Genomic DNA, 15,000 nt, shown 5'->3' with positions numbered 1-15,000 from the left:
AGAAACGTTGGTGTGTCTTCAGTAGGTCTGTCTACCGTTTAATCCTCTGTGTCTTCATCATTAAGCCCAGACCTGGAAAAATCAAACAGCAGACATTACAAGATATCAACAAAAAGGTCACTGCACATTTGAAAAGTGAAGAACAGACATCTCATACCCGAAGAGTGTGGTCCCAGGAACCTGAGCAGAAGGCCGTCCCATCTGGAGAAACACGCAGTGTACTGACACGGTTCTCATGTCCAAACAGAATAGAGACCCGTGTTCCTTTGAGAACGTCCCAAACATTTATGGTGTAGTCGTTGTAGCCGCCAAACAGTAACCGTCCTGAAAGATAAAAAAAATAAAAACATAAATATTTTTATTTTATGCCCTGATTGGTCATTAACTGCTGTTTGGTTGAATAACCAGATGGTGTATATTTCTTACCACTGAGAGAGAAATCAACACTGGAGACCCCAAATATGATGCTCTCTTTGGAATAAATAGCCACTTCTCTGTCTGCCCTTAAGTCAAACAGCCGGCACTGTAACAAAGGTCATTGTTTGAATGTTAAAGTTATTTTCAATATGTTTCCATTTGCACTTCATGTGGTAAATATCTGATTACTTACTGTAGCGTCATCTGAGCCAGACGCAAATGCATCTCCACTGGGATAGTATCTATTAAAAAAAGAAACAGACAGTTAGGAACAAACAGCTCTCTTGTGTAGCATTTGATTGTATCTGACTTTTAGCGACTCTCAGTGGTGGCATGAAGAAAGACACTGTGCAGTAGACTATCAGATTAACTTGAAAGATGTTACAAGACATACCATTTTACACATAGAGGGTTTAAAATATCAGCATGTTTCTCACTGATAGATGAATTAAAAATATTATAATTTCCACTTAAAATGTACAATTGTCAGTAACTTACCGCACACTATTTATGTCTGATTCATGAGTTTCAAAGGACTGAATACACTGTCCTGAACGCATGTCCCACACATTGGCCTTCTTATCACAGCCCTGTAATAATACAGAATGATGCAGAATATGACCCAAATGTGTGACATAAACTAGCGGAATTAATATAATAATAAGCTGTAGTGAAAGGGGTCCTCACCCCTGAAACAAACGTGTTTCCAGTCTCAGAGGGGGCCAGGTCCAGACAGAGCACGTCTGCTGCGTGTCCATGGAAACTCTGCAACAGCTGCCCACTCTCAACATCCCATAATGCACATGTTCCATCCCCACTGGACGTCAGGATCTTTAACACAAGCAGACGATGAGGAGGAAGAATAGTGTCTGTTCTGAAGATCGGTAAAAGTCTATGTGGGCTAACACACGGCTATAAATGGATCGTCTGTTCCGTGTGAAACATCATGTGACCAGGACATCAAGGAGCAACTGTGAATTATTAACAAAGTGGGAGAGCTCCTTACAGGGGAACATTGAAGGCAGTGATTTCTGATTAATAATGAGAGACGGTAATGAATAGAAAAGAAAAAAAAAGAGCCTAAAGTGTCAAATTGGGGGAAACTTGCTTTTGGTGCATGTTTTTCTGTTTGGTCGATGATCTCACCTGCATATCTGAGTTGGTGAAGCTGCAGGCTGACAGGTAGTTTGTGTGCATGGCCACTGACTTCTTCTTGGCAGCCAAGTTCTCATTCTTGTCCAGAGAGAGAGGATACACCGAGCATTTATTATCCAGGCCCCTTGTGACAAGAAAATGACCAAAGTTTACAAAAAGAGAACAGAAACCCCAAACAGATGACACGCCACATTTGGATCCTCACGAACAGTAGGACACTCACCCACAAGCTACAGCACAGCCGGAGGGGGCGTAGGCGCAGGCCATCACCCAGGTGCAAGGCATTGTCACAGCGTGCTCCTAATACATATCAAAACGCAAAGCTGCATGAGCCGCATCAGGACACCAAGATCAATCAAATTCATTAGAATCAATTAATTAGAGCAGAACAAGCGTTAGGCTGTTACACATCAGCGGTGTAACCACCACCAGCAGAAACTTTATATTATTATTCATAAAATACTTAAAATAAAATGATCTGAGATGCAAAACCACTCTTTGGTTGAACTAGGTTGAACAAATTGTATGTCCGTAATCTCTGATGAGGGGTCAGAAGTAGCTATTAGTAGCCGATTGCTTCCTTATGAATGGTTACAAGCCTAAAATGTACAACAACTGGAACAGCTGGTTTAGACAATAGTTAAAGATGCGAGAAGGTTGACTTGGTGTCAGGGAGCATAGCTGAAACACTGGTTTATATAAGCTTATAAGAGGATGCACTAACGGGTAAAATGTGAAAATGTTTTTAAAAATCTCAGCATTTGACCAACAAAAATGGTTTTGTGATAAAAATACATGTATGTTAGAAAAGAGAAAGATACCTTGTTGGTGGTGAAAGCATCCCATACAATCACCTTTCCATCCTGCAAAGAGATCAGAACAAGTACAATATAACAACACATTTACTGTAAATCATGCACTCATACACTGGGCTAAAAGCATTTAAGGCAGCAGGAGCGTAGAGTGTGTGACCTGTGAGGAGCTGACGATCCTCCTCTTGTCCTTACACCAGTCCATACACAGAACTTTGTTGCCATGTCCCTTCAGAGTTCTTCTGGTCTTCATGACAAACTGACCCAACCCATCCACCTTCTCTGCCACTTGATGTACTGTACACACACACACACACACACACACACACACACACACACACACACACACACACACACACACACACACACACACACAGACACACACACACACACACAATGTACATTAAACCCATTACTGGATACACACTGGATTAATATTCCCATGAGCAATAAGGATTAAAGTGGGCCTACAACATATACAGGAATATTTTAAAATTAATCTTTTTGTTTATGTCATGTATTCTCATAAACAAACGTGCATTACAAAGGTTGGTTTTAGGTTTCTTTTCCAACATCTGCCATATGTGATTAGACTAAACCACTACATAGAATAAAATTCAGATGGAAGCAGTGGGCTTTAAAAACGGGGAAGCAAACAAACACACTGCTTAGGTCGCCTGTTAAATATCTGGAACGTCGAGCCAATCGGGTCAATAATCAGTTCGGACACACTCACGTCCCTGTAAAACGGGCAACATTTGTCCTCCCGCTAAAATACATTTGGCTCTACAGAGACATTTACTGTTATTTGTCTCGTCACAGTGTAAACGCAGCGGTGGCTCGAGGCCGCTCCATTTTCAGCAGCACTCACGCTCGACGTCGTGCAGCTTCGCTCTCTCCTCCTCCAGCTTCGTCTTCAGCGTGTCCGACTCCGTTTTGAGATGGGACAGAGTCTCATTCAGCTGTACCTCCTGTGTCGCCATTTCAGGGACTAGAGGGGATCTCATATATTTCCTTCGTGCAGGCAGCGATCGGCAGCGAAAAGGCTTGAAGCAGAGCTAACAGCTGATGCTGCTGTCATGACGTCACGGGGAGAAGATGCTCCTCCAGTTTTCAGATGGAGGAGGAGGAGGAGGAGGAGGATCTTGCATCCCGGTGATGCTGCTGCATCCTCAGCAGCCTCACTACTCTACTGATGAATAATGCATTTAAATACTGGCGATATGGAAAACACAATACTGCTATATGCAAACTACCTGTAAGAGCCATTTTGTTATTGTTTTGGTAAACCTCTCACCACTTGGGGGCGTAGCGCCGCTCTCAATTAGGCAAGAGGTTAAAGATGATCAGGAGGGTTACTTGGTACAGGTGCGGCTGACTGCGGAACCAAACAGTTTGTAGACCGTGCAGTAATGAATACAGATGGATTATATGGTTTCTTTTGTCTAGAATTTAGCAATAGAGAAAGTGCACTGTGCTCTGTTTGTTTTAGGAAACGCTGCGATTATAAGTAATACATTGTTTTTATTTTGGAAACATGACATTTCGTCATTTTTTGCACGCGTCTAAACAAAGCAATCAGCAACCCTGGTGGCCTTTTTTTGACCGTAATGCAAAAACACAGTAGATAAACGAAGAGAACATATAAAAACAGTTATTTTAAGGAGTCTATTATTCAGTAAACGTGTTTTCAAATTAAACAGCTGTTTCAAGAAATATATTTTTAAACAGATATATAATATCCTATATAATCTCCTGTTTTGAGCTAATGATTCAGAATACGTTTGAGTTTGAAATTGATTCCACTTTCTTGTTTGATCACACTGATGATGCTGAGGTAATGTAATTAGTTGATGGGTATTTAATTGGATCATATTTCTGTATTTCACACATTATATTTAAGTTTGGCTACCTTTAAGCCATCAAACAAAGACATTTTTTTTACCCCACCAGAACGCTCTCTAGCATTCAGACCTTGATGTTGGGAAATTAAATGTTTTGGTCTGCATTCTTCAGATGGATTGTTTTGATGTGACCAGCAGCCCAAAACTAACTGCTATTTAGTTTTTAATGTTATAAAACAGCAAATCCTCACACTGGCACTTAATTAAACCAGAGAACGGATGAAGTATTTGATTGTAAAAATGCAGCTATTAATCAATTTAAAAAAAAAAGTTACGATCATTTTCTGTGGATGGACTAATCAATTAATTTGCAAAATATGAAAATAAAAATTCTTTCCTTTTGGAGTGTGTGCGTTGGGGGTAAATTGCCTCTGTAATTCAAAAATCTTAGCCTTCAATTTTAAATATATTGTGTTTATTTAAAGTGTTTATATATACAGTAAATTGCAGTCATAAGTCGCCGGACTATGAATCAGTCAAGAGGAGTGAGAGCTTGAAGGCTGGCTGTGTCAGACCCTGGTTAGGAAGCCCAGGTGAAGGCTGCTCGGGACCTGCAGCAGCTCCAGAGCCTGCGAGGACGGGCAGAAAGGAAACGTGACCTGGAAATGATAGTCTGAGTCCAGCATCATCTGTGAGCTGGACCCTTCACGATCTTGTAGTAATGACTGCAACAAGAAGAAACTTGGCATATTTAGTCAAGTGCAAGTACGTCTGGCAGGTGATTTCATGACATTACAATGTACTTTAAATTAGAAAAGTGTGTTACATTCAAATTAGAAAAATAAACAATCAGGTTCACCTGAACTTTGCGAACAAATGATGACGTCACCCTTTTCTCAAAATCATCAATGGGAGTGTAGGAGTTCAAAATCTTGACAATCTGCAAGTTTTGTTTCAGTGTTAAGCTGGATTTTTCCAATATTAAAAATACAGCATGTGTGGCATGCATCAAGTACCTGAACAGGGTTGAGCTCAGTGCATTTTTCAGTGATCTCCTTGGCGTCGTCGTCAGTGGACTTATTGACTTGCAGTAGCCAGGCGGCCTGAGACAACGGCCTCAGAGTGTTTATAGCATTAGAGCTTTGCAGTTGCTTCTCCTTCAGCCATTCCTCCAGGTAACTGATGTTACACCTAAACAAACAAAAGCTATGAACTCATTTGTGTCTGTGTAAAGAAATCGTCTTTATTCTCATAAAACCAACCACAGACCTGATCTGCATTCCCTTTCTGCAGGAACACATATCTTTGCGGAGCATGATGTTGTTGAAGGCGGTCGCGCCAACTAGGAAGAACATTTGCTTGACTGCCTGGTTGATGAGTCCCTGCTCCATGCCATGCTGGCTCATGGTGGAGTGGAAGACACTGAGCTGCTGAAGGATTGAGGAGACGGTGTGTGTCTGTGAGTCCTCGTAGATGCTGTTGGAGCGCTTCCTGAAGCCCGTCGGCTTCATGCTAGAAATCCCCTGTAAGCTCTCGTGCTCCAACAAACCTGGCACTGTCGGGCGAGAAAGCCAAGCAGCAGAGTTAAGGTTGCTTATAAAAGATGAACACTATCAAAATCTGCATGTGAAAATGGTGATGATAAAATACCAATTGCAGGAGTTAGGGTCCTTTCCATGACGGAGACAAACTGATGGTAGATTTGAATGGCCAGGTCGCTGAGAATCTGTCTGTGTTCAGACAAATCAAAATTCTGCAGGCAGTTCTTGTTCTGTCGAGGAGTATTTTGTTTCAGGAACTCCTTTTGTAACAGAAAGCAGCAAAGAGACAAGAGAATGTCAAAATATGCCTGCTATGTATACGATATTTTCAACAAAAACAATAATAGTGCAACCAGGGTAAATACAGTAAATACAGACCTCCTCCCCGCTGTACTGTTTCAGACAGTTGAGCAGCTGATACGTGTTGGAGAGCCAGAATGACAGCAACTCAAAGTCTCTCTGGTGACTCTGAAAAAAGAAAGTCATCTTGCTTTCATTTCTTTTCAGCAACCAAATGTTTGTACTTCTAATTCTTCATTGATGTGACATTTTATTTTTTTCATGCAACTTGTACATTTCTTTTCCCAGCTGTTTATCCTTTTAAAACCATCAATATCACAAAGTAAGATAATGAAAGTAAACTACACTGCTGCCAACGTTCAGGCCACCTAATCTGAAATACGGACATGAGTAATAGCTTTTGGAATTTTACTATTACTTATATTATGATACTATTATTTATTTAGCAAATCTACAGTTGAGATAAAGGCTCCTAGAATGAGAATCAACCTCACCGTGATGACCTTTTTGACAGCACCGATGATCACAGTCATAAGAGACTTGAGTTTGTCGTCATCGTTCAAGTAGTCAGCATGGCGGATGCACATGAAGAGGATGTAAGCTGGCAGACCGGGGATCACATTGACCACCACACCTTTGGGCTTTAGGTCTGTGAGTACAATATGGCAAGTTTAATTATCATGTATTCCTGCTCAAAATCCAGAGGACCGCAGATGCTTCGTCTAGCATACACACAAAGTCACAAAATGAATGAAGAAGAATACCCAGAATGATGTTTTGAACGAGCCTGGATTCATCCTCTCTTGTGTACTCCAACATGCCAAGGTAATCTTTGGGGATGGAAGGTTCAGGCGTCTGCTTGGCTGTGTGAGAGACGTTAAAGTGATGAACATAGATCAGGTGGATTCATCTTGTAATGTGTGTGTACAAACCACAGCACTACCTTTCTGGGATGTTTCGAGGCTCTTTATGTGATTCTGGAGTTTCTTTATTATTCGGTCTTTCTGGTCGAGCTGCTCTTCAAAGTCCTGAAAGAAAAGCACAATTTGTTTCTGTCTTTCATACAGACAAGACATATATGCACACAATCGTACTGAAATCTCTACATCCACACACACACACACACACCATATTGTCAGAGGTTAAGCGTGAAGTCTCCTGTCTCAGTTTGTTCTTAGCTTCGCTCTCCATAAACATCTGTCTCTTTAAATGAGCATTCTCGTCTTCCAGCTCCTCAACTCGGCTCTGAAGCTCCGTCTTCAACTCCTCCAGCTCTTCAGCTTTTTCCTCAAAGTGCCTTAAAAGCAACAAAAATCAGGCCGACTCAGAAATGACCATCACTTCATTAATCAAGAAACAGACTCCAGTCTGGGTGTTTTACCTGCGTTGGGAGCTCTCTTCTTTAATCTTCTTTTGAAGAATGTTTGTGACCTCCTCAGTTTTTTCTTTTGAATGACACGAACAAACAAAAAACAACAACAAAGTAACAGGTGAGATTCTAATCTGCAAAAGAGCTTCATGGTGAAATAGTTGAGGAAAAACAGACTAACCTGCTAGTTCTCTGCCCTGCACCTCGACGTGGGCCTCCAATTCTCGTTTTTGTCTCTGCAGCTCTGAAGCCTGCAGCTTGAGCTCCGGTATCACCTGTGGATCACATGAAATAAGGGAAATAAGGGAAATTACGGAAGGTTCTGCACCTCATCTATCCAAAGGAATGAAATATGGGACAGAGGATGCAATAACGTACTGAGTTCTCGCTGCTGAGCCTGGACACCTCTTTGCAAATATTCTCGTTGAGATTACTTTTCTCGTGGAACAGGTTTTGCAACTTGCTGTTCTCATTTTGATGGTGGTCCACCTTCATTTTCAAGCCCTCCACTTGTGTCTCGTAGCTTTCCCTCTGCTCCTTCTGGCGGTTTTCTATTATTCTGCCGTCAAAGGTGGAACCGTGTTAAACAGGATCAAGAGTAAACAAGTTTGTCACGCAGGTAAAAAAACTAATAACAATGTCATTAAGTGAAGGGATTGTTATGGTTGTCAGTAGAAATAGACACCTGATCGCTTTCTGTAGGCCATCAAAGGCTACCAGCAAATCTTCAACTTCATAAATCTTCTCCGAGTCGTCTGGAGTTAGCCTTCAGAGAAACAATGTGTGAGATTAAATGACTAAATGAGATATGAAACAACTATGTGAGAGAAACACCTAAAATATTTGAATTACCCCAAAAGAACCTCCTCCTCAACAACACCACCAAGAAGTTGTCTCGTAATATCGTTCATTTTAGCTGCAGAAAGATATTCAGGTATCATCAGCACAATATTGTCTTTATTTATGTATAACAACATATCATTTTAACAACTGAAGGTATAAGTAAAAGCATGTACCTCTCGCTTGTTCTGACTGTTGCTTCATCTTTCGGTCCATGTTATTCCTCTGGCTTTGCACGTTGTTGAGATCTCTGCGGAGCTCGGGAATAACCTTGACGTGTTTGGTGAGCTGGATGACCTGTTCCTGGAGGTCAGAGTTCACCTGGACCCCCTCCTCGATCTTTCTCTGCAGACTGACTCTCTCTTCTTTCAATCGCTTAATCTCCTCTTTCAGAGTTTCCACCTCCTTCTCATGGTCCTGTCTCTGGATCGCAGTGTTGTTCTCTGCAATTCTGCCAAAAATCATCTCATCAACCAACTGAATAAACGAATGCTAAACAAATATTTGCTCCATGCTCTAAAGGAAGTAGACTGTATATTTCCATTACTTACTTTCTAAACCTTGTTTCATGCTGTTTGTCTTCCAGGAGGGTCCTCTGTATCAGATCAAAGCTCTCTGCAAGAGTGAAAAAACAGTCACTAATTTGGTGCAAATTCCAATAACAGTAGCATACACAGAAATCTTGCCTCCTCTCACCTTTGGCCTCTTTGGTGGAAGCTTCAAACCTGCTCTCCAAGTTCTGCTTTTCAAGGTTTAGTGCATCTATTTCCTTCTGAAGCTGAGCAGTTGTCTGGAGCAAGAATACAATTGTGTTTTTTAAAGGGCTCATACAGTCTGCTTCATAAGCAAACAGAAGACACAAACAATCTGTAACAACAGATTTTTAGCATTAACTTCAAGACTGACCAGTCTTGCATCTTCTTTCGCTTTCTTCTCTCTGGCCTCCACAGATGCCTTCTGGCTGGTGGATTTTTCCAGCTGTGTCTCCAGACCCTGAAGCCTGTCCACGGTGTGAGAGTGGGAGTTGGCCAAGCCTGTCAGTCTTTCCAGCAATCCACGGTTCTCTTTGTTCTGTAGGGATACAGGGATTTAGTGACGTCCTCTACATAAAAGCCAGAGCTGAAGTAACCTTCGATGCATATTTACCTGCTCTTCAACCTTCTTTCTGAGCTTCTGAACCCGGAAGGAGAGCTGAACATTGAGCACCAGCCGACGCGTGGTTTGAAAACGCCGCCGTGCCAGCCATGCTCTGGCATACTTCTGTAGAATGAGGGCTTTCTGCTCCTTCACCATCTGAGAATTAATTAATAAAGAAACAGCAGAGCATGAATAACATGTGGTTACAATTTGTAATTTCATCATCAAATGACTAATTAATCAACTTCACAGACCTTCTTGTACCGTTTACGGACCATCCAACCTCGCGTGAAGGCCTGGATGGTGATGGAAGCCAGACGGACTATCTTGAAGATCTGTTTCATGCGGTAACCTCTCCAGTATCTCTGGATCACCATTGTAGCCCAGCCCTGCTTCAGTGTTGCAGCAGTCACTGTTTTGCTGCAGAATGAGAGGGCGCACTTGTCAGAACCCTGACAGATACAACAGAGGACAACAAAACTGCAAGTGAATGCCTCTAACCGGATTGTCCTTATTCCACGGATGTACTGTTGGATGATGATGGCTGCCTCTCTCATGCGCAGGTACTTCCTCCTCCGGCTCCACCCGCGGACGTGTTTCTGGATGGTCACGCAGGCTCCTCTCAGGCGGTCCAGACGCAGCTTCTCGAGAAAAGCTACCTGACCAGCTCGGAAGAAGATCTTTGTCCGGCCAAACTTGTACTGATTGGGGTCCTAGAGATCAAGCCACGAGGCGGAAGTTATGCACAAACATGCAGTGCACAATAATGCACGACAATGATGTATCAAAAGGCAATTAAAGAGGCGGCTAACCTGAATCAACCTCTGCAACACGTTCTTGCAGGTCTGTTTCTTGTCATTGAGGTCCGCCTCCTGATGTGACATCAGGATACTGTATCGGCCATAAAACTCATTGTATGTCCACCTGTTAACAAAAAACAGGTGAACCGTTACAACATGAGCATATGGAGATTTTTTTTTTGGGGGGCTTATATAGACGGTGTAATGGAGAATCACCTGGACGGATAGCTCTGTGCACTGATACGAATAGTTTCAAGGACTCCACACGCTCGCAACTGCTGCACCACCCTCCTGGAGTCATACCTAAAAACAAACAATGAAACACTCGCTTAAACCGCAGACTCAAACATGCACGAATGATGGGAGGCTAATACAAATACCTGTCACAGTTTCACCAGCACTCACTCAAATGGGAGCTTCTCATCATTGGGCTTGATGCAGCGTACATAGTGAGGGGTGGTAGCATTCAGTGTTACCATCAGCAAAGAGAGGGAGCTGCAGAACTACAGTCAACCACAAAGTTAATGACAGAGGATAAAAATACAGCAAAAATACAACTCTGTTTTATTCTATAATCATTGGTAAATAAAGGATATTATAGAAACTTCGTTGGGAGTTTAATCTCCAGTGAGCAGCGACAGTAAGCAAACATTTTCACCTTATCTCCCACTGAGGTTCTCAACTGTTTATTGGTTGGTTTCACTCCAGGTCTGGCAGGTCTCACTTTGACACCTTTAGTGGTCACAGAGCTTTGCTTCTCCTCTCGGAAAAAGTTGGCCAGAAAAGGAAACTGACAACAATTGCAAGCAGGAGAAATGTGTTTAAATTAGAAAAAAAACAAAGCTGCATGGATTGGCTGTAATGATACAGACACTTTGATTTGTTAACTTTAACTTTGTTATTTTTAACCACTTTGATATATTAAAAAGAATAAAAGCCAAAATAAAACAGGGCCTTTGATTACCTTACTGACTCTCAAAATGTCCACCAATTCTTCATATAGAGCGTCTCTGTTCTTTTCAAGAAAACCTGTACATTGATATTCCACCTGTTGATGGAAAAAGACTTGCATAGTTTAAAACAGGTATCTGTCAGGGATCCAAAAGCAATAGTGAATAATAGTAGGAGTAACAATTGTGTTACATTATGCAGGAAATGGGTTTCTAAAGGTCACCAGACTGCACCTTGTCTGCAAAGTGTTGAATAACAAATGCCTCATTTGACAACCTGGGCTTCTCAAACAGAGGATTGGCATCGAGGTAGTTGAACAGCTTTTGCAGCCAGCTTTGATCAGTTCCCTGAGGAAACTGTAAAGTAAAAAGACAAATATGTATCGGAGGCACAGCAAAAGTTTTCACTATAAAAATTCACATCACATCCATTCAATTACCAAACATTCTTCATCAAGCAAGTCCAGGATCCCCATCTTTGCTTCAATCAGGTCAATGACCGGCTGGTTGTCATAGAAATCTATCAACGTCCATGGTATGTCCTCTTTCATGTACTCCTCTTGCTCCAGCTTGAACACGTGCTGATTGAAAATAAGACAACACAATAACCCCCTGGGCTGACAAAGGTTTGTATGCAGTGTTTCACAATGATTTAGGAATATGGTGAAGCATACCAAGTTGAACTGCTGTTGAAGCTTCTCATTTGCATAGTTGATACAAAACTGTTCAAAGCTGTTGATGTCAAACGTTTCAAACCTGAGGACAAAGGAAACAAGGATCACATCACAGATGGCCTCATTAGAGACCAGAAACATCAAGCAGCTGAAAAGAAAAACATTGCTGTATCTGCAATACCCATAAATGTCCAGCACACCAATGAAAGCGTGTTGCTTTCCTGGAACCTGCAGTACAGTATTTATCCTCTTAATGATACAGTCAAACAGATGGGCATAGATCTGCTTGGCTAGGGCATCTCTGGCATTTACAGCCCGCTCTTCGGGCACCGGCTTCACAACCGTCTCAGCCACCAGAACGATCCTCCGGTGGCACAGCCAACGCGCCAACTCTTCGGCACTCACACTCAGCAACTCACAGAGGACCGCCAGGTGTGGATCACCGGGCTGGAAGATATGCAAATCAAGTTGTGTATTGAACCAGGTTAATGTTTCAAGATCTAACCGAGCGGACAAAAAGCCATTTAGGCTGGGAGAGGTGCGACTCACAGGAACTGATGATTTTCCATCTCCAGAGTTTCTGATTTTGACATTTCCCAAATGCAAAATGGCAGCCAAAACTTTGAACACATCTGACTGAAAGTCCTCCTTCAACCCTGGAGAGGAAGGGAGAGGACGGTAACGTAAACGTCACCCTAAAAACAAGTTTCAGTCTGACAGATAAGGTGTTTTTCTTTTACCCAGCAGCGAGAAGGTCTTTCGAGTCTCCTCCATGTCCTTCTTGTCATCTACACCTTCAATGCTGATATCACCGCCGATGCAGGTGTACCGGAACTTATCTGCACTCACTACAGATGACAGGAATATATAATCAGGCAGTATTACAATACAATAACAAACATATGTATGATTGTAAGACTTCGATGTGTGTTCTAAGTGAATCTGATGAAGAACCGTCGCTGCTCAATAAACCCTCAGGAGAAACACTCACACAGTCTTAGATTCTTGAACTCTGGCAGGTGAGCGCAGGAACACATCTGGTAGAATATGTGATAGTTTCGCTCATTGTCTGCCTGAATAAAACAAGGGTATCATTGTTATGTATCCGATTTTAAAAGAAAGAAATAACACAACACCTTCATCTCATGCACTACCTGAAAGACGACTCTAGATTTCTCTAAGAGATAGGTCCTCATGTTCGCTCCGATGATCCGGTACCTCTTGTCAAAGCTGATCTCTGTGTATTTCCCGAAACGGCTGCTGTTGTCGTTCCTGGTGGTCTTTGCGTTTCCTATTGCCTGAGAGAAAATCACCTCAGCTCATCAGATGTCTTTTTAAGTTATCACACAGATATAAGTTGTCTTAATTAATGCTCTGCATGCTTTATATTGGTTTAATGTTGTCACAGTACTGAAACATTGACCATTTTGCCAGTTTAGTGGCGAGAGCGGCGATGTGTTGCCTTGTGAGTACAGAGCTCCTGGTCCAGTCAAATCATACCTCTGTTATCGGGTTGGATGCCAGGACTTTGTCTTCAACGTGGGTCTTACTTCCAGATTTGCTCACAACAGCAAAGTACCTCATGGCGTATCGAGCGGACACTGTTTTCCCAGCTCCAGATTCACCACTGACGATGATAGACTGGTTCTTCTGGTTTCTGAGAGAAAGTGTACAGTTATAAGTTGACTGTATATTGTACTTTATGTGATCATTTTGTCTTTGACTTACCTGGCCATCTGTTTGTAAGCCTCCTCTGCTACTGCAAATATATGAGGGTCCATGTCTCCCATGTTCTGGCCTGAGTAGGCATGAATGATTGCATCTCCATAGACGTGAAGCTGTTTGTATGGATTTACAGCCACCAGTATAATACCTGCAAATTGAGGAAACAGCACAGGCTGAGACAAGAGCACCAAGAAACTACAATTCAGAGGTAAGATACAGTTTGACAGTCAATGGTTTTGTTTCAACAGTACCACAGTAGGTGTAGATGATTCTGGACTCCGCAAATCGCACTTTAAGATTATGCAGGACTGCAGGTTCGTGCAGGTAGCTGAGAGCGGTGAGGTCGTTCTCCCCCACCAAGATGTCCGGGTTGCGAAGTGGAGGGAGTTGTGGTTTTGACGGGTCAACAGGGAGGTGGTGCTCCTGTGCAGTGACAGGTTGTGGAAAAGAGACAGGTCAGCTGTTACTTCTCAACATCATAAATCCATTGCAGCTGCATGTGAAGGTTTTATTATTTCACGTTTTACTTACAGTGCCATCTTCAAGAAGCAATTCAAGAACATTCTCCCCAAGATTAAAGTCTCTCATAATCTCGGCTGATTTCCACACATGTTCTGCATCTGGTATCCACACTCTGTTGTACTAAGGGAGAAGATTTCAGTAGTGTCAACATAACCATTTAACAATTTATCTATAGCCTATAGTTCAAACATACAACACTGTAAATGTAACACAATTCCCCGTGTGAACATCTACTTAATAAACCATGATTTAATTATAATTTATTAATTAAACTATACTTAATATCCTATTCAACAGCAAGTTATTACAATTCATATTTATATTAACAAGTCATAGAGATTTACATTTAAAAAGTTGAGTAAGAGTAAACAGTTGAGCATTTAGACTTTAAGTCCAGCCTCCTCTACATCTCTGCAAATTGACTGAGCCTTGAGAAAGTTTCCATATGTTTCTGTAAAACAACATAAAGGTTTTATTCTCTGTTGAAATAAAAAATATGTCGCTTTTCTCTTACCTCGGTGTACAGTTCCAATAAAGCCATGTTTATGCATAATTGTTTTGACTTCTCTTGTCAGTGTTTCCAGCTCTTGTATCACCGTACTTTTCAGGTTACCAACGAGTTTCTTCCTTCACCTCAACTATGCCAGAATCACCAGCATCAAGACAGACACAATCACATCGCTTTACCGGTTGTCAATTTCAAAATAATACTCACTGATTAAAAATCTCTGAAGTTGAAAGAAATGTGAAATAATTTCCCACTGTATGAATTAGTTGACATGTTCACCCAAGGGTCAGTCTTACAGGTTACTGTGTGCTTCAATTTCATGTGCACGTACTTATAATAAAATACTGTATATTCATTACTTTTAATTGACCAGATCTGAGGAAATATTAACAGGATTAAAAGTATT

General features: G+C 41.7%; 2 protein-coding genes across 3 annotated transcripts; both read right to left on the bottom strand.

Annotated features, from left to right (window-relative positions):
* Positions 1-151: 151 nt before the first annotated feature.
* Positions 152-3,375, bottom strand: gnb5a (guanine nucleotide binding protein (G protein), beta 5a; the record flags this gene model as incomplete). Its single annotated transcript, XM_079163029.1, has 10 exons — positions 3,256-3,375; positions 2,545-2,681; positions 2,394-2,435; positions 1,796-1,872; positions 1,564-1,696; positions 1,105-1,248; positions 916-1,007; positions 611-659; positions 427-523; positions 152-324 (listed from the first exon to the last, which is right to left on the bottom strand). The coding sequence occupies exons 1-10, from the start codon at positions 3,365-3,367 to the stop codon at positions 152-154; spliced, it is 1,056 nt and encodes a 351-aa protein (XP_079019155.1). The 5' UTR covers positions 3,368-3,375.
* A 1,320-nt stretch (positions 3,376-4,695) lies between these two features.
* Positions 4,696-14,720, bottom strand: myo5c (myosin VC). 2 transcript variants are annotated; one of them, XM_079163048.1, is made up of 40 exons: positions 14,601-14,720; positions 14,096-14,206; positions 13,816-13,987; positions 13,568-13,712; positions 13,340-13,496; positions 12,994-13,137; positions 12,831-12,912; positions 12,580-12,687; positions 12,389-12,495; positions 12,021-12,286; positions 11,840-11,921; positions 11,606-11,746; positions 11,400-11,522; positions 11,180-11,263; positions 10,874-11,005; positions 10,621-10,718; positions 10,432-10,518; positions 10,228-10,339; positions 9,917-10,128; positions 9,670-9,835; positions 9,425-9,571; positions 9,185-9,349; positions 8,975-9,068; positions 8,830-8,893; positions 8,455-8,729; positions 8,291-8,354; positions 8,124-8,204; positions 7,817-7,997; positions 7,620-7,713; positions 7,451-7,514; positions 7,198-7,366; positions 7,013-7,097; positions 6,834-6,932; positions 6,564-6,718; positions 6,148-6,237; positions 5,879-6,029; positions 5,498-5,783; positions 5,245-5,419; positions 5,088-5,168; positions 4,696-4,953 (listed from the first exon to the last, which is right to left on the bottom strand). In XM_079163048.1, exons 1-40 carry the CDS (start codon positions 14,625-14,627, stop codon positions 4,798-4,800), a joined length of 5,232 nt encoding a protein of 1,743 aa, XP_079019174.1. In that variant the 5' UTR covers positions 14,628-14,720; the 3' UTR covers positions 4,696-4,797. The 2 variants fall into 2 exon arrangements, with proteins under 2 accessions (XP_079019174.1, XP_079019173.1); XM_079163047.1 differs by having other exon boundaries at positions 11,840-12,286.
* Between the last annotated feature and the right edge of the window lie 280 nt (positions 14,721-15,000).

Source organism: Pholis gunnellus, assembly GCF_910591455.1.
Source record: "Pholis gunnellus genome assembly, chromosome: 7".
Classification (NCBI taxonomy): Eukaryota; Metazoa; Chordata; class Actinopteri; order Perciformes; family Pholidae; genus Pholis; species Pholis gunnellus.
This window is presented reverse-complemented; position numbering and strand designations above follow the sequence as displayed.